At 49.3% G+C, this 22,708-nt stretch overlaps 1 protein-coding gene across 1 annotated transcript; it reads right to left on the bottom strand.

Annotated features, from left to right (window-relative positions):
• Positions 1-1,217: 1,217 nt before the first annotated feature.
• Positions 1,218-22,348, bottom strand: NDUFB7 (NADH:ubiquinone oxidoreductase subunit B7). Its single transcript, XM_063946361.1, has 3 exons — positions 22,153-22,348; positions 1,458-1,626; positions 1,218-1,360 (listed from the first exon to the last, which is right to left on the bottom strand). The coding sequence occupies exons 1-3, from the start codon at positions 22,328-22,330 to the stop codon at positions 1,279-1,281; spliced, it is 429 nt and encodes a 142-aa protein (XP_063802431.1). The 5' UTR covers positions 22,331-22,348; the 3' UTR covers positions 1,218-1,278.
• Between the last annotated feature and the right edge of the window lie 360 nt (positions 22,349-22,708).

The following is a 22,708-nucleotide window of genomic DNA, read 5'->3' as shown; positions in this document are numbered from 1 at the left end:
GACAGTCAGACAGGGACTATTCCCACTCTTGGGTGTCCACAACACCCATAGAGTGGGAATAGAACCCATGGCGACCGCAGGTCGCCATCGAGCCCGCAAGGGGCTTGTTGCGCTCGCCCGCCGGCATTCCACTGCCGGGATCCCGGCGGAGGTATGCTGACCGCCGGTCACACATAGCACACCCATATAGAGGCATCAGGCTGCAGGCCATGTGTTCTGTATGGGTGATGGACGCCGTACTGCGCAGTGTTACGCCCTTTCCTGTTTCTTGTGTGTCCGCTCCAAGTGTTTTCACTTGCGTTACGATAATATGATTTATGTAGCACATTGGTTCCCAAAACGCAGTTCTCAAGGCACCCTAACAGTCCAGGGGGTATATTTACTAAAGGTCGATTTTGTTTGTTTTTGTTCGATGTTAAATCGATTTCAATCGATGTTGGGCTTCAAGGGTTAAAAAACATTTACTAGCAGATGATTTTTTATATTCATTTTTAAATGTTAGTAAATGTGTGTTTTAACCCTGGAAGACCAACATCGATTAAAAATCGATTTAACATCGCTCTGACATCAAACAAAATCAACCTTTAGTACATATACCAATAGGTTTTAAGTATGTCTATGGATCAGCACAAATGGCTAAATCAAATTGACTGAGTTACTAATTGGGAGCTTCTGATGTAGTTTATTATTCCTCAGATCAAGAGTTACATCCGAGATTCAGGGCTGGAAGAGAATAAATCTGCTGGCAGAGGGCGTTTCAGATGCTCATGTAGCATCCTGGCGGGTACTACCATCCTAATACTTCACAGCAAGGGCCATGTTGTACCCGATTCAGAGATGGCGCAGACATGGCTGCGTGACATGCCGCAGTGAGGTCAGCGTCTTATGCGAATGCCAGTGCAGCCGCTACAGCTTCGGATCTTGCATTACCATTTTATTTTTGTCGTATGGAAAACTTAATAAAATAGAGTCTGGAAAACAAAAAGCAAAACCTGTCACCTATACACAAGAAAGCCGCCATGCATCGGAATAAACCAGTGCACATCCTGTTAGAGGGCTGTGGACCAATGACTTCATGGACGCACAACCCAGCTAGCGTTTACCAGGCCCGGCTAGCGTTCAAGAGAGGGCTGGCTCTATCTGTATGGGACGGATTCATTTTAATATGTTCCCGGATATAATCCCATATACTGATATAGAGATAATAATCAGTCTGATCACAGCAGAAATATTTATTTGAAAGCGTTTATAATGAATACATTTATAAGTCTGCGGCTACTACGCCGCCTCCGTCTCCTGCTGCAGCTTCCTCTTCATCAGGCGGCGCTCCCGCTCGTATTGCTTCATGCGCAGCACGTAACTAGAGGATACAGGGAAACAGAGACTCAGTGTATTACCCACGTACAGGACATCCGCTCATCCCCACCCCAGTGGATATGCCCTTGGGCTATACTCACTCTTCGTGTTCGCAGTAATCCCACTCGTGGCGCTCATGCTTACACCCGAAGATGTTGGGCCACATGTCCCTCTTACACTTCATGAATTTAATGAGGTGATGGGCGCAGTAATCCCTCTGCCTGACCGGGATCAAGGCTTGGTTCATCTGCTCCTGGGTGGCCACCATCACTGAAAGACAGGAGAGCGACAGCTATATATCCCGTAAAGTGACACTTCACTCCTGTGCGCAATAGACACAGGCACGCAGCTCCAGGGAAGGAGACGGAACACGGACGTCATTATATTATTACATTGCCAGATACAGCTGTGACCTGGGACAAGTCACTGGCTCCCCGTGTTACAGGCAGTACACTATCACACTGCACTGGAAGCAAATGAAACAAAAATACCAATTTTATTCCGTTATATTTAGCAGCTGCTGCGCCTGCAGTTGTGATGAGAGATCCCAGTCACTGTAATACGCCTCCCAGTATTCAGAGTGTGCAAATAACAAGGCTGCTTACACCAAGAGCACAACAGTACAATACACAGTGTGAATATAATTACTGCAGAATACGGGCAGACACCCCATAATGACCAGGCACCGCTGCAGCAATGGCTGGTTTACCATGCACCACTGATCTATAACCGACAGGCAGGAGACGGTCTCTGCACAGACAGACACAGCACTAATGGTGTGCCAGAGAAAGGTACCGGAAGCCAAATTAAATGCAATGAACTACTGCTTCCTCCTGTGGACAGAAATCCTGGTGACATCACAGGGACCTCCCCCAGAGCAGGAGGCAGGGATCCGGTCCCTTACCACCACTGTAAATTGGGTCTAATTAAGGATGGATATCTATGACCAAATGGTAACTACTTTTACTATCGATGGGGGAGAACCAGATGGTTTCCCACCATCGATGATACAGAGCTATACATTTTTTTTTTCCTACAGGGTGTGGGCCCTGATTGGGCAGCAACTTACAGAACATTAAAGTAGGGGGTGACCATCGGTGGTTGAAACCATTGATGGTTTCATTATTAATGGTTTTACACCATCAAAGTTATCCATCAATGGCACCATCGATGGTTACCCTACCGATGGTCATTCCTAAGTCTAATAGAAACAGCTCTATTTACGCTGGAACCTAACGTCAACAAGATAGTTTAAGACAAAAAGCAAGTGCACACTCCAAATACTAAGCACTGCTAAGCAGAATAATTATAATAAACGCTGCAATCTAAGAGTAGATTTGAGGTGCTTAGCATACTTTTGGCCAAAAATATGATCCCACCAACCGCGACCAGGTGACCTTATCTGGTGGGTCCCTAACACAAAGGTTCACATCCAGTGCACAGGACCCCCAGGCCAGCACAAGCCAACCGCCCCAGGCGTCACACTAGTGAGAAGTGTGTTAATAGGTGTTGTATTAGTAAGAAGCAGCAGCTATGTATTAAGAGTGTTACATAGGAGAGGTAATAATTAGTGTTAAAAGGCACATCGTGGATTTAAAAAAATAATAAGAATTTACTTACCGATAATTCTATTTCTCGTAGTCCGTAGTGGATGCTGTGGACTCCGTAAGGACCATGGGGATAGCGGCTCCGCAGGAGACTGGGCACAAAAGTAAAGCTTTAGAACTACCTGGTGTGCACTGGCTCCTCCCCCTATGACCCTCCTCCAAGCCTCAGTTAGGATACTGTGCCCGGACGAGCGTACACAATAAGGAAGGATTTTGAATCCCGGGTAAGACTCATACCAGCCACACCAATCACACCATATAACTTGTGATCTAAACCCAGTTAACAGCATGATAACAGAGGAGCCTCTAGAAAAGATGGCTCACTACAGCAATAACCCGATTTTTTTTTTTTTTTGGTAACAATAACTATGTACCAGTATTGCAGACAATCCGCACTTGGGATGGGCGCCCAGCATCCACTACGGACTACAAGAAATAGAATTATCGGTAAGTAAATTCTTATTTTCTCTGACGTCCTAGTGGATGCTGGGGACTCCGTAAGGACCATGGGGATTATACCAAAGCTCCCAAACGGGCGGGAGAGTGCGGATGACTCTGCAGCACCAAATGAGAGAACTCCAGGTCCTCCTCAGCCAGGGTATCAAATTTGTAGAATTTTACAAACGTATTTGCTCCTGACCAAGTAGCTGCTCGGCAAAGTTGTAAAGCCGAGACCCCTTGGGCAGCCGCCCAAGATGAGCCCACCTTCCTTGTGGAATGGGCTTTTACAGATTTTGTCTGTGGCAGGCCTGCCACAGAATGTGCAAGCTGAATTGTACTACAAATCCAACGAGCAATAGTCTGCTTAGAAGCAGGAGCACCCAGCCGTCCTGGAAACCTATATTTCCAGGGCCCTGACAACGTCTAGCAACTTGGAGTCCTCCAAGTCCCTAGTAGCCGCAGGCACCACAATAGGTTGATTCAGGTGAAACGCTGAAAACCACCTTAGGGAGAAACTGAGGACAAGTCCTCAATTCCGCCCTGTCCGAATGGAAAATCAGATGAGGGCTTTTACAGGATAAAGCCGCCAATTCTGACACGCACCTGGCCCAGGCCAGGGCCAACAGCATGACCACTTTCCATGTGAGATATTTTAACTCCACATATTTAAGTGGTTCAAACCAATGTGACTTTTGGAACCCAAAAACTACATTTAGATCCCAAGGTGCCACTGGAGGCACAAAAGGAGGCTGTATATACAGTACCCCTTTCACAAACGTCTGAACTTCAGGGACTGAAGCTAGTTCTTTTTGGAAGAAAATTGACAGGGCCGAAATTTGAACCTTAATGGACCCCCATTTCAGGCCCATAGACACTCCTGTTTGCAGGAAATGTAGGAATCGACCTAGTTGAAAATTCCTCCGTCGGGCCTTACTGGCCTCGCACCACGCAACATATTTTCGCCAAATGCGGTGATAATGTTTTGCGGTTATATCTTTCCTGGCTTTGATCAGGATAGGAATGACTTCATCCGGAATGCCTTTCTCCTTCAGGATCCGGCGTTCAACCGCCATGCCGTCAAACGCAGTCGCGGTAAGTCTTGGAACAGACAGGGTCCTTGCTGGAGCAGGTCCCTTCTTAGAGGTAGAGGCCACGGATCCTCCGTGAGCATCTCTTGAAGTTCCGGTTACCAAGTCCTTCTTGGCCAATCCGGAGCCCGAATATAGTGCTTACTCCTCTCCATCTTATAATTCTCAGTACCTTGGGTATGAGAGGCAGAGGAGGGAACACATACACTGACTGGTACACCCACTGTGTTACCAGAGCGTCTACAGCTATTGCCGGAGGGTCCCTTGACCCGGCGCAATACTTGTCGAGTTTTATAAACATGTGGAAGACTTCTGGGTGAAGTCCCCACTTGCTGACAGTGCTATCACATGATTTTCCGCCCAGCGAAGAATCCTTGCAGCTTCTGCCATTGCCCTCCTGCTTCTTGTGTCACCCTGTCTGTTTACGTGGGTGACTGCCGTGATGTTGTCCGAATGGATCAACTCCGGGTGACCTTGAAGCAGAGGTCTTGCTGAGCTTAGAGCATTGTAAATGGCCCTTAGCTTCAGGATATTTATGTGAAGTGATGTCTCCAGGCTTGACCATAAGCTCTGGAAATTCCTTCCCTGTGTGACTGTCCCCAGCCTCGCAGGCTGGCATCCGTGGTCACCAGGACCCAGTCCTGAATGTCGAATCTGCGGCCCTCTAGAAGATGAGCACTCTGCAACCACCACAGGAGAGACACCCTTGTGCTTGGTGACAGGGTTATCCGCTGATGCATCTGAAGATGCGACCCGGACCATTTGTCCAGCAGGTCCCACTGGAAAGTTCTTGCGTGGAATCTGCCGAATGGGATTGCTTCGTAGGAAGCCACCATTTTTCCCAGAACCCTTTCATTGATGTACTGAGACTTGGCTCGGTTATAGGAGGTTCCCGACTAGCTCGGATAACTCCCTGACTTTCTCCTCCGGGAGAAACACCTTTTTCTGGACTGTGTCCAGGATCATCCCTAGGAACAGACGACGAGTCGTCGGAATCAGCTGCGATTTTGGAATATTGAGAATCCAATCGTGCTGCCGCAACACTACCTGAGATAGTGCTACACCGACCTCCAGCTGTTCCCTGGATCTTACCCTTATCAGGGAATCGTCCAAGTAAGGGATAACTAAAATTCCCTTCCTTCGAAGGAGTATCATCATTTCGGCCATTACCTTGGTAAAGACCCGGGGTGCCGTGGACCATCCATACGGCAGCGTCTGAAACTGATAGTGACAGTTCTGTACCATAAACCTGAGGTACCCTTGGTGAGAAGCGTAAATTGGGACATGAAGGTAAGCATCCGTGATGTCCCGAGACATCATGTAGTCCCCTTCTTCCAGGTTCGCAATCACTGCTCTGAGTGACTCAATCTTGAATTTGAACCTCCGTATGTAAGTGTTCAAGATTTTAGATTTAGAATCGGTCTCACCGAGCCGTCCGGCTTCGGTACCACAACAGTGTGGAATAATACCCCGTTCCCTGTTGCAGGAGGGGTACCTTGATTATCACCTGCTGGGAATACAGCTTGTGAATGGCTTCCAAAACTGCCTCCCTGTCAGAAGGAGACATCGGTAAAGCCGACTTTAGGAAACGGCGAGGGGGAGACGTCTCGAATTCCAATTTGTACCCCTGAGATATCACCTGAAGGATCCAGGGGTCTACTTGCGAGTGAGCCCACTGCGCGCTGAAATTAATTGAGACGGGCCCCCACCGTGCCTGATTCTGCTTGTAAAGCCCCAGCGTCATACTGAGGGCTTGGCAGAGGCGGGAGAGGGCTTCTGTTCCTGGGAACTGGCTGATTTCTGCAGCCTTTTGCCCGCTTGCCCACGAAAAGACTGCGCCTGATAATACGGCGTCTTCTTATGTTGAGAGGCGACCTGGGGTACAAACGTGGATTTCCCAGCTGTTGCCATGGCCACCAGGTCTGAAAGACCGACCCCAAATAACTCCTCCCCTTAATAAGGCAATACTTCCAAATGCCGTTTGGAATCCGCATCACCTGACCACTGTCGTGTCCATAACCCTCTACTATCAGAAATGGACAACGCACTTAGACTTGATGCCAGTCGGCAAATATTCCGCTGTGCATCACGCATATATAGAAATGCATCTTTTAAATGCTCTATAGGCAATAATATACTGTCCCTATCTAGGGTATCAATATTTTCAGTCAGGGAATCCGACCACGCCAACCCAGCACTGCACATCCAGGCTGAGGCGATTGCTGGTCGCAGTATAACACCAGTATGTGTGTAAATACATTTTAGGATACCCTCCTGCTTTCTATCAGCAGGATCCTTAAGGGCGGCCATCTCAGGAGAGGGTAGAGCCCTTTTTCTTACAAGCGTGTGAGCGCTTTATCCACCCTAGGGGGTGTTTCCCAACGCACCCTAACCTCTGGCGGGAAAGGATATAATGCCAATAACATTTTAGAAATTATCAGTTGTTATCGGGGGAAACCCATGCATCATCACACACCTCATTTAATTTCTCAGATTCAGGAAAACTACAGGTAGTTTTTCCTCACCGAACATAATACCCCTTTTTGGTGGTACTCGTATTATCAGAAATGTGTAAAACATTTTTCATTGCCTCAATCATGTAACGTGTGGCCCTACTGGAAGTCACATTTGTCTCTTCACCGTCGACACTGGAGTCAGTATCCGTGTCGGCGTCTATATCTGCCATCTGAGGTAACGGGCGCTTTAGAGCCCCTGACGGCCTATGAGACGTCTGGACAGGCACAAGCTGAGTAGCCGGCTGTCTCATGTCAACCACTGTCTTTTATACAGAGCTGACACTATCACGTAATTCCTTCCAACAGTTCATCCACTCAGGTGTCGACCCCCTAGGGGGTGACATCACTATTACAGGCAATCTGCTCCATCTCCACATCATTTTTCTCCTCATACATGTCGACACAAACGTACCGACACACAGCACACACACAGGGAATGCTCTGATAGAGGACAGGACCCCACTAGCCCTTTGGGGAGACAAGAGGGAGAGTTTGCCAGCACACACCAGAGCGCTATATATATATATATATACAGGGATAACCTTATATAAGTGTTTTTCTCCTTATAGCTGCTGTATTTTTAATACTGCGCGTAATTAGTGCCCCCCTCTCTTTTTTAACCCTTTCTGTAGTGTAGTGACTGCAGGGGAGAGCCAGGGAGCTTCCCTCCAACGGAGCTGTGAGGGAAAATGGCGCCAGTGTGCTGAGGAGATAGGCTCCGCCCCCTTCTCGGCGGCCTTATCTCCCGTTTTTTTGTGTATTCTGGCAGGGGTTAAATTCATCCATATAGCCCAGGAGCTATATGTGATGCATTTTTTGCCATCCAAGGTGTTTTTATTGCGTCTCAGGGCGCCCCCCCCCCAGCGCCCTGCACCCTCAGTGACCGGAGTGTGAAGTGTGCTGAGAGCAATGGCGCACAGCTGCAGTGCTGTGCGCTACCTTGTTGAAGACAGGACGTCTTCTGCCGCCGATTTTCCGGACCTCTTCTGTCTTCTGGCTCTGTAAGGGGGCCGGCGGCGCGGCTCTGGGACCTATCCATGGCTGGGCCTGTGATCGGTCCCTCTGGAGCTAATGTCCAGTAGCCTAAGAAGCCCAATCCACTCTGCACGCAGGTGAGTTCGCTTCTTCTCCCCTTAGTCCCTCGATGCAGTGAGCCTGTTGCCAGCAGGTCTCACTGAACATAAAAAACCTAAAACTAAACTTTTCACTAAGCAGCTCAGGAGAGCCACCTAGTGTGCACCCTTCTCGTTCGGGCACAAAAATCTAACTGAGGCTTGGAGGAGGGTCATAGGGGGAGGAGCCAGTGCACACCAGGTAGTTCTAAAGCTTTACTTTTGTGCCCAGTCTCCTGCGGAGCCGCTATCCCCATGGTCCTTACGGAGTCCCCAGCATCCACTAGGACGTCAGAGAAATATAAATAAATGTAGGTGCTAAAAAAGTGCTAGATTAAGTGTTACAATATGATGCCCCCAAGCAGCCTACGGATTGTCTACCCCAGTGGGTTTTCAACTATCAGTCTTCACAACCTCCAACAGGTCATGTTTTCAGGATTTCTGTCAGCACAAACAGGTGGGAGAATTACTGACCAAGCAAAATAGATAAAGTCACCTCTGCATGATTAAATGGCTTAAAAACAGGACCTGCCTGCAGGTTCTTGAGGACTGGAGCCGACAACCCCTGGATTGGACAAATACATTTTGAAGTTCTTAAGAGATTTATTTCTATTTTATTTTTCTATACACGTCAAGATTACAGGTTATCCGCGTAACACAGACACAGAAGGACAGTCCATTGCAGAGCACTCTCCCGGTGAGTGGTGACATCACTAATCTCCAAATATAAGTGATGATGTCACTGCTCATTAAATAGGATATATTTATACTAACTCTCTTAATCAGCTGCTTTGGGGCATCATATTGTAAAACTTAATGTAGTACCTAAATTGTCTTTACCAATGTAACACTTTTTCACACCCTATTACTGTACCTCTGACTTATGTAACAGTCTCACCACATAGTTGCTGCTTCTTACTAATGTAACATTTTAAACAAGCCTCTCACTAATGTGATGCCTTGGGGCATTTAGCTTGTGCTGACCTGGGGGGCCGTGCCCTGGACTTGAACCTTAGTGTTAGGGACCCACCAGATGAGGTCACCTGGTCGCAGTTGGTGGACTCACATTTTTAGCCAAAAGTATGCTATGCACCTAAAATTTACTCAAAGTTATATTGCAGAGTTTTATTATTTATTATTTGATTAGCAGTGTTTGGTGCGTGCACCTGCATTTTCTCTTTTTTCTGTGTGGAACTACACGTCTCAGTATGGTAGCACCTCTCGTGTTTAGAATTAGGGTGTGTAGTCCAAGCCGCCCCCCCCCCCCTCCCCATATATTCTATATTGTGTACATGTGTACAGTTGAAGGTGGAGACTCCTTCAGCTTGGATTGACACCCCTACCACCTGCCCAAGGGTGTTTTAATTAGGATGGATCCCTGGCATTTACAGACTGCATATTGAGAGAGGCACTATGAATGGTAAGTCCTGAGTAAATGTATACAATTTATCAGTTTTGTGGATGAGTTTGGGGCACAGGGCCCCCCGGGTCGGTTTCAGTTTTGTGAATGAGTTTGGGGCACAGGGCCCCCCGGGTCGGTTTCAGTTTTGTGAATGAGTTTGAGGCACAGGGCCCCCCGGGTCGGTTTCAGTTTTGTGGATGAGTTTGGGGCACAGGGCCCCCCGGGTCGGTTTCAGTTTTGTGAATGAGTTTGGGGCACAGGGCCCCCCGGGTCGGTTTCAGTTTTGTGGAATGAGTTTGGGGCACAGGGCCCCCCGGGTCGGTGTGGCCTGGCTGCTTTGCAGCATCATAATTGTAACACTCAATCTGGACCTTTTTTAGTACCTAAATTGTTTACCAATGTAACACTTGAACACTCTAATTATTACCTCTCACCTATGTAACATTCTCAACACAGAGCTGTTGCTTCTTATACCGCTTTCACATTGCAATGCTGGGTCGCACCTGGGAAATGGAAACGGGTCCTTCCCGAGTGCAACCTGGCATTAGATCCTTTAAGACTGGCTTCCCAACCCAGCATTATGGGTCGGGTTGCCATCGGGGGCGGGTGCAGAGGCGGTGCAGGTAGAGATCATCTCCACGCTGCCTCTGCTGTGAACGGGTCGCATCGACCCAGCTAACCTGTTCACACTGCACCTGACCCAGGAATAACCCTTCCTTATTCCCGAGTTGAATTAGCAGGTCAGGCGACCGGGGAATTCGTCAGTGACCCCTTTCACACCGCACAGCAACCTGCGTCGACCTGGCAATATAACGGGTTATTTGTGCGGTGTGAAAATAAGATTTTACTTACCGATAAATCTATTTCTCGGAGTCCGTAGTGGATGCTGGGGTTCCTGAAAGGACCATGGGGAATAGCGGCTCCGCAGGAGACAGGGCACAAAAAGTAAAGCTTTTCCAGATCAGGTGGTGTGCACTGGCTCCTCCCCCTATGACCCTCCTCCAGACTCCAGTTAGGTACTGTGCCCGGACGAGCGTACACAATAAGGGAGGATTTTGAATCCCGGGTAAGACTCATACCAGCCACACCAATCACACCGTACAACTTGTGATCTAAACCCAGTTAACAGTATGATAACAGCGGAGCCTCTGAAAGATGGCTTCCTTCAACAATAACCCGAATTAGTTAACAATAACTATGTACAATTATTGCAGATAATCCGCACTTGGGATGGGCGCCCAGCATCCACTACGGACTCCGAGAAATAGATTTATCGGTAAGTAAAATCTTATTTTCTCTATCGTCCTAGTGGATGCTGGGGTTCCTGAAAGGACCATGGGGATTATACCAAAGCTCCCAAACGGGCGGGAGAGTGCGGATGACTCTGCAGCACCGAATGAGAGAACTCCAGGTCCTCCTTAGCCAGAGTATCAAATTTGTAAAATTTTACAAACGTGTTCTCCCCTGACCACGTAGCTGCTCGGCAAAGTTGTAATGCCGAGACCCCTCGGGCAGCCGCCCAAGATGAGCCCACCTTCCTTGTGGAGTGGGCCTTTACAGATTTAGGCTGTGGCAGGCCTGCCACAGAATGTGCAAGTTGGATTGTGCTACAGATCCAACGAGCAATCGTCTGCTTAGACGCAGGAGCACCCATCTTGTTGGGTGCATACAATATAAACAACGAGTCAGATTTTCTGACTCCAGCTGTCCTTGCAATATATATTTTTAATGCTCTGACAACGTCCAGTAACTTGGAGTCCTCCAAGTCACTTGTAGCCGCAGGCACTACAATAGGCTGGTTCAGATGAAATGCTGACACCACCTTAGGGAGAAAATGCGGACGAGTCCGCAGTTCTGCCCTGTCCGAATGGAAAATCAGATATGGGCTTTTGTAAGATAAAGCTGCCAGTTCTGACACTCTCCTGGCCGAAGCCAGGGCTAGAAGCATGGTCACTTTCCATGTGAGATATTTCAAATCCACCTTCTTTAGTGGTTCAAACCAATGAGATTTTAGAAAGTCCAAAACCACATTGAGATCCCACGGTGCCACTGGAGGCACCACAGGAGGCTGTATATGTAGCACTCCCTCAACAAAGGTCTGGACTTCAGGGACTGAAGCCAATTCTTTTTGAAAGAAAATCGACAGGGCCGAAATTTGAACCTTAATAGATCCCAATTTGAGACCCATAGACAATCCTGATTGCAGGAAATGTAGGAATCGACCCAGTTGAAATTCCTCCGTCGGAGCACTCCGATCTTCGCACCACGCAACATATTTTCGCCAAATTCGGTGATAATGTTGCACGGTTACTTCCTTCCTTGCTTTAATCAAAGTAGGAATGACTTCTTCCGGCATGCCTTTTTCCTTTAGGATCCGGCGTTCAACCGCCATGCCGTCAAACGCAGCCGCGGTAAGTCTTGAAACAGACAGGGACCCTGCTGAAGCAAGTCCCTCCTTAGAGGTAGAGGCCACGGATCTTCCGTGATCATCTCTTGAAGTTCCGGGTACCAAGTCCTTCTTGGCCAATCCGGAACCACTAGTATCGTCCTTACGCCTCTTTGCCGTATAATTCTCAATACTTTTGGTATGAGAGGCAGAGGAGGAAACACATACACCGACTGGTACACCCAAGGCGTTACCAGCGCGTCCACAGCTATTGCCTGCGGATCTCTTGACCTGGCGCAATACCTGTCCAGTTTTTTGTTGAGGCGAGACGCCATCATGTCCACCATTGGTCTTTCCCAACGGGTTACCAGCAAGTGGAAGACTTCTGGATGAAGTCCCCACTCTCCCGGGTGAAGATCGTGTCTGCTGAGGAAGTCTGCTTCCCAGTTGTCCACTCCCGGGATGAACACTGCTGACAGTGCTATCACATGATTCTCTGCCCAGCGAAGAATCCTTGCAGCTTCTGCCATTGCACTCCTGCTTCTTGTGCCGCCCTGTCTGTTCACATGGGCGACTGCCGTGATGTTGTCCGACTGGATCAACACCGGTTTTCCCTGAAGCAGAGGTTCTGCCTGGCTTAGAGCATTGTATATTGCTCTTAGTTCCAGAATGTTTATGTGAAGAGACGTTTCCAGGCTCGTCCATACTCCCTGGAAGTTTCTTCCTTGTGTGACTGCTCCCCAGCCTCTCAGGCTGGCGTCCGTGGTCACCAGGATCCAATCCTGTATGCCGAATCTGCGGCCCTCCAATAGATGAGCACTCTGCAACCACCACAGAAGAGACACCCTTGTCCGTGGAGACAGGGTTATCCGCAGGTGCATCTGAAGATGCGACCCTGACCATTTGTCCAACAGATCCCTTTGGAAAATTCTTGCGTGGAATCTGCCGAATGGAATTGCTTCGTAAGAAGCCACCATTTTTCCCAGGACTCTTGTGCATTGATGTACAGACACCTTTCCTGGTTTTAGGAGGTTCCTGACAAGCTCGGATAACTCCTTGGCTTTTTCCTCCGGGAGAAAAACCTTTTTCTGAACCGTGTCCAGAATCATCCCTAGGAACAGCAGACGAGTTGTCGGCATTAACTGGGATTTTGGAATATTCAGAATCCACCCGTGCTGTTTTAGCACTTCTTGCGACAGTGCTAATCCCATCTCTAGCTGTTCTCTGGACCTTGCCCTTATTAGGAGATCGTCCAAGTATGGGATAATTAATATGCCTTTTCTTCGAAGAAGAATCATCATCTCGGCCATTACCTTTGTAAAGACCCGAGGTGCCGTGGACAATCCGAACGGCAGCGTCTGAAACTGATAGTGACAGTTTTGTACAACGAACCTGAGGTACCCCTGGTGTGAGGGGTAAATTGGAACGTGGAGATACGCATCCTTGATGTCCAAGGATACCATAAAGTCCCCCTCTTCCAGGTTCGCTATCACTGCTCTGAGTGACTCCATCTTGAACTTGAACTTCTTTATGTACAGGTTCAAGGACTTCAGATTTAGAATAGGCCTTACCGAGCCATCCGGCTTCGGTACCACAAAAAGAGTGGAATAATACCCCTTCCCTTGTTGTAGAAGAGGTACCTTGACTATCACCTGCTGAGAGTACAGCTTGTGAATGGCTTCCAAAACCGTCTCCCTTTCGGAGGGGGACGTTGGTAAAGCAGACTTCAGGAAACGGCGAGGTGGATCTGTCTCTAATTCCAACCTGTACCCCTGAGATATTATCTGCAGGATCCAGGGATCTACCTGCGAGTGAGCCCACTGCGCGCTGTAATTTTTGAGACGACCACCCACCGTCCCCGAGTCCGCTTGAGAAGCCCCAGCGTCATGCTGAGGCTTTTGTAGAAGCCGGGGAAGGCTTCTGTTCCTGGGAAGGAGCTGCCTGTTGCTGTCTCTTCCCTCGACCTCTGCCTCGTGGCAGATATGAATAGCCCTTTGCTCTCTTATTTTTAAAGGAACGAAAGGGCTGCGGTTGAAAAGTCGGTGCCTTTTTCTGTTGGGGAGTGACTTGAGGTAGAAAGGTGGATTTCCCGGCTGTAGCCGTGGCCACCAAATCTGATAGACCGACTCCAAATAACTCCTCCCCTTTATACGGCAAAACTTCCATATGTCGTTTTGAATCCGCATCGCCTGTCCACTGTCGCGTCCATAAAGCTCTTCTGGCCGAAATGGACATAGCACTTACCCGTGATGCCAGTGTGCAGATATCCCTCTGTGCATCACGCATATAAAGAAATGCATCCTTTATTTGTTCTAACGACAGTAAAATATTGTCCCTGTCCAGGGTATCAATATTTTCAATCAGGGACTCTGACCAAACTACCCCAGCACTGCACATCCAGGCAGTCGCTATAGCTGGTCGTAGTATAACACCTGCATGTGTGTATATACTTTTTTGGATATTTTCCATCCTCCTATCTGATGGATCTTTAAGTGCGGCCGTCTCAGGAGAGGGTAACGCCACTTGTTTAGATAAGCGTGTTAGCGCCTTGTCCACCCTAGGAGGTGTTTCCCAGCGCTCCCTAACCTCTGGCGGGAAAGGGTATAATGCCAATAATTTCTTTGAAATTATCAGCTTTTTATCAGGGGCAACCCACGCTTCATCACACACGTCATTTAATTCTTCTGATTCAGGAAAAACTATAGGTAGTTTTTTCACACCCCACATAATACCCTGTTTAGTGGTACCTGTAGTATCAGCTAAATGTAACGCCTCCTTCATTGCCAAAATCATATAACGTGTGGCCCTACTGGAAAATACGGTTGATTCGTCACCGTCACCACTGGAGTCAGTGCCTGTGTCTGGGTCTGTGTCGACCGACTGAGGCAAAGGGCGTTTCACAGCCCCTGACGGTGTTTGAGTCGCCTGGACAGGCACTAATTGATTGTCCGGCCGTCTCATGTCGTCAAACGACTGCTTTAGCGTGTTGACACTATCCCGTAGTTCCATAAATAAAGGCATCCATTCTGGTGTCGACTCCCTAGGGGGTGACATCCTCATATTTGGCAATTGCTCCGCCTCCACACCAATATCGTCCTCATACATGTCGACACACACGTACCGACACACAGCAGACACACAGGGAATGCTCCTAACGAAGACAGGACCCACTAGCCCTTTGGGGAGACAGAGGGAGAGTTTGCCAGCACACACCAAAAGCGCTATATATAACAGGGATAGCCTTATAATAAGTGCTCCCTTATAGCTGCTTTATATATATCAAAATATCGCCATAAATTTGCCCCCCCTCTCTGTTTTACCCTGTTTCTGTAGTGCAGTGCAGGGGAGAGACCTGGGAGCCGTCCTGACCAGCGGAGCTGTGAGAGGAAATGGCGCCGTGTGCTGAGGAGATAGGCCCCGCCCCTTTTCCGGCGGGCTCGTCTCCCGCTATTTAGTGAATCCAGGCAGGGGTTAAATATCTCCATATAGCCTCTGGGGGCTATATGTGAGGTATTTTTAGCCTTTATATAGGTTACATTTGCCTCCCAGGGCGCCCCCCCCCAGCGCCCTGCACCCTCAGTGACTGCGTGTGAAGTGTGCTGAGAGGAAAATGGCGCACAGCTGCAGTGCTGTGCGCTACCTTTAGAAGACTGCAGGAGTCTTCAGCCGCCGATTCTGGACCTCTTCTGACTTCAGCATCTGCAAGGGGGCCGGCGGCGCGGCTCCGGTGACCATCCAGGCTGTACCTGTGATCGTCCCTCTGGAGCTGATGTCCAGTAGCCAAGAAGCCAATCCATCCTGCACGCAGGTGAGTTCACTTCTTCTCCCCTCAGTCCCTCGTTGCAGTGATCCTGTTGCCAGCAGGACTCACTGTAAAATAAAAAACCTAAGCTAAACTTTTTCTAAGCAGCTCTTTAGGAGAGCCACCTAGATTGCACCCTTCTCGGCCGGGCACAAAAATCTAACTGGAGTCTGGAGGAGGGTCATAGGGGGAGGAGCCAGTGCACACCACCTGATCTGGAAAAGCTTTACTTTTTGTGCCCTGTCTCCTGCGGAGCCGCTATTCCCCATGGTCCTTTCAGGAACCCCAGCATCCACTAGGACGATAGAGAAAGGGGTATTACTAATGTAACACTTAAAATAAGATTTTACTTACCGATAAATCTATTTCTCGTAGTCCGTAGTGGATGCTGGGACTCCGTCAGGACCATGGGGAATAGCGGCTCCGCAGGAGACAGGGCACAAAATTTAAAAGTTTGACCACTAGGTGGTGTGTACTGGCTCCTCCCCCTATGACCCTCCTCCAAGCCTCAGTTAGGATACTGTGCCCGGACGAGCGTACACAATAAGGAAGGATTTTGAATCCCGGGTAAGACTCATACCAGCCACACCAATCACACCGTACAACTTGTGATCTGAACCCAGTTAACAGTATGACAAACGTAGGAGCCTCTGAACAGACGGCTCACAACAATAACAACCCGATTTTTTTGTAACAATAACTATGTACAAGTATTGCAGACAATCCGCACTTGGGATGGGCGCCCAGCATCCACTACGGACTACGAGAAATAGATTTATCGGTAAGTAAAATCTTATTTTCTCTGACGTCCTAGTGGATGCTGGGACTCCGTCAGGACCATGGGGATTATACCAAAGCTCCCAAACGGGCGGGAGAGTGCGGATGACTCTGCAGCACCGAATGAGAGAACTCCAGGTCCTCCTTAGCCAGGGTATCAAATTTGTAGAATTTTACAAACGTGTTCTCCCCTGACCACGTAGCTGCTCGGCAGAGTTGTAATGCCGAGACCCCTCGGGCAGCAGCCCAAGATGAGCCCACCTTCCGTGTGGAATGGGCCTTGACAGATTTAGGCTGTGGCAGGCCTGCCACAGAATGTGCAAGTTGAATTGTGCTACAAATCCAACGAGCAATCGTCTGCTTAGAAGCAGGAGCACCCAGCTTGTTGGGTGCATACAGTATAAACAGCGAGTCAGATTTTCTGACTCCAGCCGTCCTTGAAATATATATTTTCAATGCTCTGACAACGTCCAGCAACTTGGAATCCTCCAAATCGCTAGTAGCCGCAGGCACCACAATAGGCTGGTTCAGGTGAAATGCTGAAACCACCTTAGGCAGAAAGTGAGGACGCGTCCGCAGTTCTGCCCTGTCCGAATGGAAAATCAGATATGGGCTTTTATACGATAAAGCCGCCAATTCTGACACTCTCCTGGCTGAAGCCAGGGCCAGTAGCATGGTTACTTTCCATGTAAGATATTTCAAATCCACCGATTTGAGTGGCTCAAACCAATGGGATTTGAGAAAATCCAAAACTACATTAAGATCCCACGGTGCCACTGGGGGCACAATCGGGGGCTGTATATGTAGTACTCCTTTTACAAAAGTCTGGACTTCAGGAACTGAAGCCAATTCTTTCTGGAAGAAAATCGACAGGGCCGAAATTTGAACCTTAATGGACCCTAATTTGAGGCCCATAGACAATCCTGTTTGCAGGAAATGTAGGAATCGACCCAGTTGAAATTCCTCCGTCGGGGCCTTCCTGGCCTCACACCACGCAACATATTTTCTCCAAATGCGGTGATAATGTTGTGCAGTCACCTCCTTCCTGGCTTTGACCAGGGTAGGGATGACCTCTTCCGGAATGCCTTTTTTCCCTTAGGATTCGGCGTTCAACCGCCATGCCGTCAAACGCAGCCGCGGTAAGTCTTGGAATAGACACGGTCCCTGCTGAAGCAGGTCCCGTCTTAGAGGTAGAGGCCACGGATCTTCCGTGAGCATCTCCTGAAGTTCCGGGTACCAAGTTCTTCTTGGCCAATCCGGAGCCACGAGTATCGTTCTTACTCCCCTTTGCCGTATAATTCTCAGTACTTTTGGTATGAGAGGCAGAGGAGGAAACACATACACTGACTGGTACACCCATGGTGTTACCAGAGCGTCTACAGCTATTGCCGGAGGGTCTCTTGACCTGGCGCAATACCTGTCCAGTTTTTTGTTGAGGCGGGACGCCATCATGTCCACCATTGGTCTTTCCCAATGGACCACAATCATGTGGAAGACTTCTGGATGAAGTCCCCACTCTCCCGGGTGCAGATCGTGTCTGCTGAGGAAGTCTGCTTCCCAGTTGTCCACTCCCGGGATGAACACAGCTGACAGTGCTAACACATGATTTTCTGCCCAGCGGAGAATCCTTGCAGCTTCTGCCATTGCCCTCCTGCTTCTTGTGCCGCCCTGTCTGTTTACGCGGGCGACTGCCGTGATGTTGTCCGACTGAATCAACACCGGCTGACCCTGAAGCAGAGGTTTTGCCAGGCTTAGAGCATTGTAGATTGCTCTTAGCTCCAGTATATTTATGTGAAGAGACGTCTCCAGGCTTGACCACACGCCCTGGAAGTTTCTTCCCTGTGTGACCGCTCCCCAGCCTCTCAGGCTGGCATCCGTGGTCACTAGGACCCAGTTCTGTATGCCGAATCTGCGGCCCTCTAACAGATGAGCACTCTGCAACCACCATAGCAGAGACACTCTTGTCCTTGTGGACAATTTTATCCGCTGATGCATCTGCAGATGCGATCCGGACCATTTGTCCAGCAGATCCCACTGAAAAGTTCGTGCATGGAATCTGCCGAATGGAATCGCTTCGTAAGAAGCTACCATTTTTCCCAGGACTCTTGTGCATTGATGCACAGATACTTTTCCTGGTTTTAGGAGGTTCCTGACTAGATCGGATAACTCCCTGGCTTTCTCCTCCGGAAGAAATACCTTTTTCTGAACAGTGTCCAGAATCATCCCTAGGAACAACAGACGTGTCGTCGGGATCAGTTGGGATTTTGGAAAATTCAGAATCCACCCGTGTTGTTGGAGCACTACTTGGGTTAGTGCTACTCCGACCTCCAGCTGTTCTCTGGATCTTGCCCTTATCAGGAGATCGTCCAAGTAAGGGATAATTAAGACGCCTTCTCTTCGAAGAAGGATCATCATTTCGGCCATTACCTTGGTAAAGACCCGGGGTGCCGTGGACAATCCAAACGGCAGCGTCTAAAACTGATAATGACAGTTTTGGACCACTAACCTGAGGTACCCTTGGTGTAGGAGGGGTACCTTGACTATCACCTGCTGAGAATACAGCTTGTGAATGGCCTCCAATACCGTCGCCCTGTCGGAGGGAGACGTTGGCAAAGCAGACTTTAGGAAACGGCGAGGAGGGGACTTCTCGAATTCCAACCTGTAACCCTGAGATACTACCTGCAGGATCCAGGGGTCCACCTGCGAGTGAGCCCACTGTGCGCTGAAATGTTTGAGGCGACCCCCCACCGCCCCTGAGTCTGCTTGTAAGGTCCCAGCGTCATTCTGACGCCTTTGTAGAAGCCGGGGAGGGCTTCTGCTCCTGGGAAGGAGCTGCTTGTTGCAGTCTCTTACCCTTTCCTTTGCCTCGGGGCAAATAGGAATGTCCTTTTGCTCGTTTGTTCTTATAGGAACGAAAGGACTGCGGCTGAAAAGCCTGCGGCTTTTTCTGCTGGGAGGTGACCTGGGGTAAAAAGGTGGATTTTCCGGCCGTTGCCGTGGCCACCAGATCCGATAGACCGACCCCAAATAATTCCTCCCCCTTATACGGCAATACTTCCATATGTCGTTTGGAATCCGCATCACCTGACCACTGGCGCGTCCATAAACTTCTTCTGGCAGATATGGACATCGCACTTACTCTTGATGCCAGAGTGCAAATATCTCTCTGTGCATCTCGCATATAAAGAAATGCATCCTTTAACTGCTCTATAGTCAGTAAAAGACTGTCCCTATCCAGGGTATCAATATTTTCAGACAGTGACTCCGACCAAGCCACGCCAGCACTGCACATCCAGGCTGAGGCGATTGCTGGTCTCAGTATAACACCCGTATGTGTGTATATACTTTTTAATGTATTCTCCAGCCTCCTATCAGCTGGATCCTTGAGGGCGGCCGTATCAGGAGACGGTAACGCCACTTGCTTTGATAAGCGTGTGAGCGCCTTATCCACCCTAGGAGGTGTTTCCCAGCGCGCCCTAACCTCTGGCGGGAAAGGGTATAATGCCAATAACTTCTTTGAAATTAGCAGTTTTCTATCTGGGGTAACCCACGCTTCATCACACACTTCATTCAGTTCCTCTGATTCAGGAAAAACTATCGGTAGTTTTTTCACACCCCACATAATACCCCTTTTTGTGGTACTTGCAGTATCAGAGATATGCAAAGCCTCCTTCATTGCCGTGATCATATAACGTGTGGCCCTACTGGAAAATACGTTTGTTTCTTCACCGTCGACACTGGATTCAGTGTCAGTGTCTGGGTCTGTGTCGACCGACTGAGGTAAAGGGCGTTTTACAGCCCCTGACGGTGTCTGAGACGCCTGGACAGGTACTAACTGGTTTGCCGGCTGTCTCATGTCGTCAACCGACTATTGTAGCGTGCTGACACTATCCCGTAATTCCATAAACAAAGCCATCCATTCTGGTGTCGACTCCCTAGGGGGTGACATCACCATTACAGGCAATTGCTCCGCCTCCACGCCAACATCGTCCTCATACATGTCGACACACACGTACCGACACACAGCAGACACACAGGGAATGCTCTGATAGAAGACAGGACCCCACTAGCCCTTTGGAGAGACAGAGGGAGAGTTTGCCAGCACACACCCAAGCGCTATAAATATATATAGGGACAACCTTAATAAGTGTGTTCCCTTTATAGCAGCTCAAATATTATAAATATCGCCAATAAGTGCCCCCCCTCTCTGTTTTTACCCTGTTTCTGTAGTGCAGTGCAGGGGAGAGTCCTGGGAGCCTTCCTCGCAGCGGAGCTGGGCAGGAAAATGGCGCTGTGTGCTGAGGAGAATAGGCCCCGCCCCTTTTCGGCGGGCTTCTTCTCCCGGTTTTTTTGGAACCTGGCAGGGGTTAAATACATCCATATAGCCCCAGGGGCTATATGTGATATATTTTAGCCAGAATAGGTATATTACATTGCTGCCCAGGGCGCCCTGCACCCTCAGTGACCGCTGGTGTGAAGTGTGCGGAGAGCAATGGCGCACAGCTGCAGTGCTGTGCGCTACCTCATGAAGACTGAGACGTCTTCTGCCGCCGGTTTCTGGACCTCTTCTCTATTCGGCATCTGCAAGGGGGTCGGCGGCGCGGCTCCGGTGACCCATCCAGGCTGTACCTGTGATCGTCCCTCTGGAGCTAGTGTCCAGTAGCCTAAGAAGCAAATCCATCCTGCACGCAGGTGAGTTCACTTCTTCTCCCCTAAGTCCCTCGTTGCAGTGAGCCTGTTGCCAGCAGGACTCACTGAAAATAAAAAACCTAACAAACTTTTTCTAAGCAGCTCTTTAGGAGAGCCACCTAGATTGCACCCTGCTCGGACGGGCACAAAAACCTAACTGAGGCTTGGAGGAGGGTCATAGGGGGAGGAGCCAGTACACACCACCTAGTGGTCAAACTTTTAAATTTTGTGCCCTGTCTCCTGCGGAGACGCTATTCCCCATGGTCCTGACGGAGTCCCAGCATCCACTAGGACGTCAGAGAAAAATAATACATATTGCAATTGGCCTCCATAAAAAAAGGCCTCTATCTCCCGGGAATAACAGGAAATGTACCTCGCCGGCCACACACACACACACACACTGGGGGGGGGAATGTGGTGCAGAAAATGATGAGACAGAGAAAGTTGGGTTATCCATGGTGTACCCTATAGTAAGCATTGTGGCACTACACATCCCAGCATGCCCTGCCAGCCTTTTCTATATATTAGACTGAGCTGACCTGCAGCTGCTTTGGTACTACAAGCCCCAGCATGCCCAGTCTTTTCCATATGTTAGGATGAGTTGACCAGCAGCTGCTGGGGTACTACAAGCTCCAGCATGCCCTACCAACCTCCTTTATATGTTTGGCTGAGCTGACCTGTAGCACTACAAGCCCCTGCATGCCCCATCAGCCTCATATATAGGATAGGCCTAGCTGACCTGCAATTGCTGAGGTACTACACAGCCCAGCATGCCATGCCAGCCTCTTTTATATGTTAGACTGAGCTGACTTGCAGCTGCTGTGGTACTATACGCCCCAGCATGCCCTGTCAGTCTCTCCTGATGATAATACCCTGGCAGCTGTGTAAGACTGAAGAGGCCTGCTATGCTGGTACTTGTAGTCCCCCCCCACCCTGCAGTGCACATATAGGGTGAGGCCGCATATAATCCATGTACCCCGCTCCTGGAACTGTGGGCCCTCTGGGCTGGCCCGCAGCGTCTTCGGGTCGGGCTCGGACGCATCCCCCAGGTATCTCCGAGCCAGATGAGCTCCCATCTTCCTCCACCGCCACCAGGGGTCACCTCCGTTGCTACCAGTCTGTAATACTCTGTATGACACCAGCCCATCCCACATCCGGCACTTGTAGTGGAGCCATTTTACAGTGGCCTGTACCCTATAGATGTACGCGTCTTGGTCTCCGGAAAAATGGCGGCCGCGCTGTCTCAGAGCGCGGCACTGCAGACATATTCTACGCTTATAGTTTCTCTAGCACATTTCCAACTGACGGACGGATCATAGAGTACTGAACAGGGGGCAGACGGGACGGTTACCGGCGGCTGGAGCGTGCAGAGCCTGTAGCGACACTTGTGCTCTGGCGGACTACATGCACAGACAGACTAAAGCTTGCAGTTTACTAGTCAGTAGTCGCCATAGTTGCCAATTCAGCTTATAACAAGCGGAATTGGGCTTGTTTTTTCTTCTGGTTGCTTATTTTTTTGGGTGGTTGCTTGT

Source organism: Pseudophryne corroboree, chromosome 11 (assembly GCF_028390025.1).
Source record: "Pseudophryne corroboree isolate aPseCor3 chromosome 11, aPseCor3.hap2, whole genome shotgun sequence".
NCBI classification, from domain to species: domain Eukaryota; kingdom Metazoa; phylum Chordata; class Amphibia; order Anura; family Myobatrachidae; genus Pseudophryne; species Pseudophryne corroboree.
The sequence above is the reverse complement of the archived record's forward strand: the minus strand, read 5'-3'. Positions and strand labels throughout refer to the sequence as shown.

Coding starts and splice junctions, on each gene's coding strand:
- NDUFB7 (XM_063946361.1), bottom strand. CDS start 22,330: ATGTGGGATGGGCTGGTGTCATACAGAGTATTACAGACTGGTAGCAAC. Junction 1,627..22,152: donor CCCACAGTTCCAGGAGCGGG/GTACATGGATTA, acceptor CCTGTCTTTCAG/TGATGGTGGCCACCCAGGAG. Junction 1,361..1,457: donor GATTACTGCGAACACGAAGA/GTGAGTATAGCC, acceptor TGTATCCTCTAG/TTACGTGCTGCGCATGAAGC.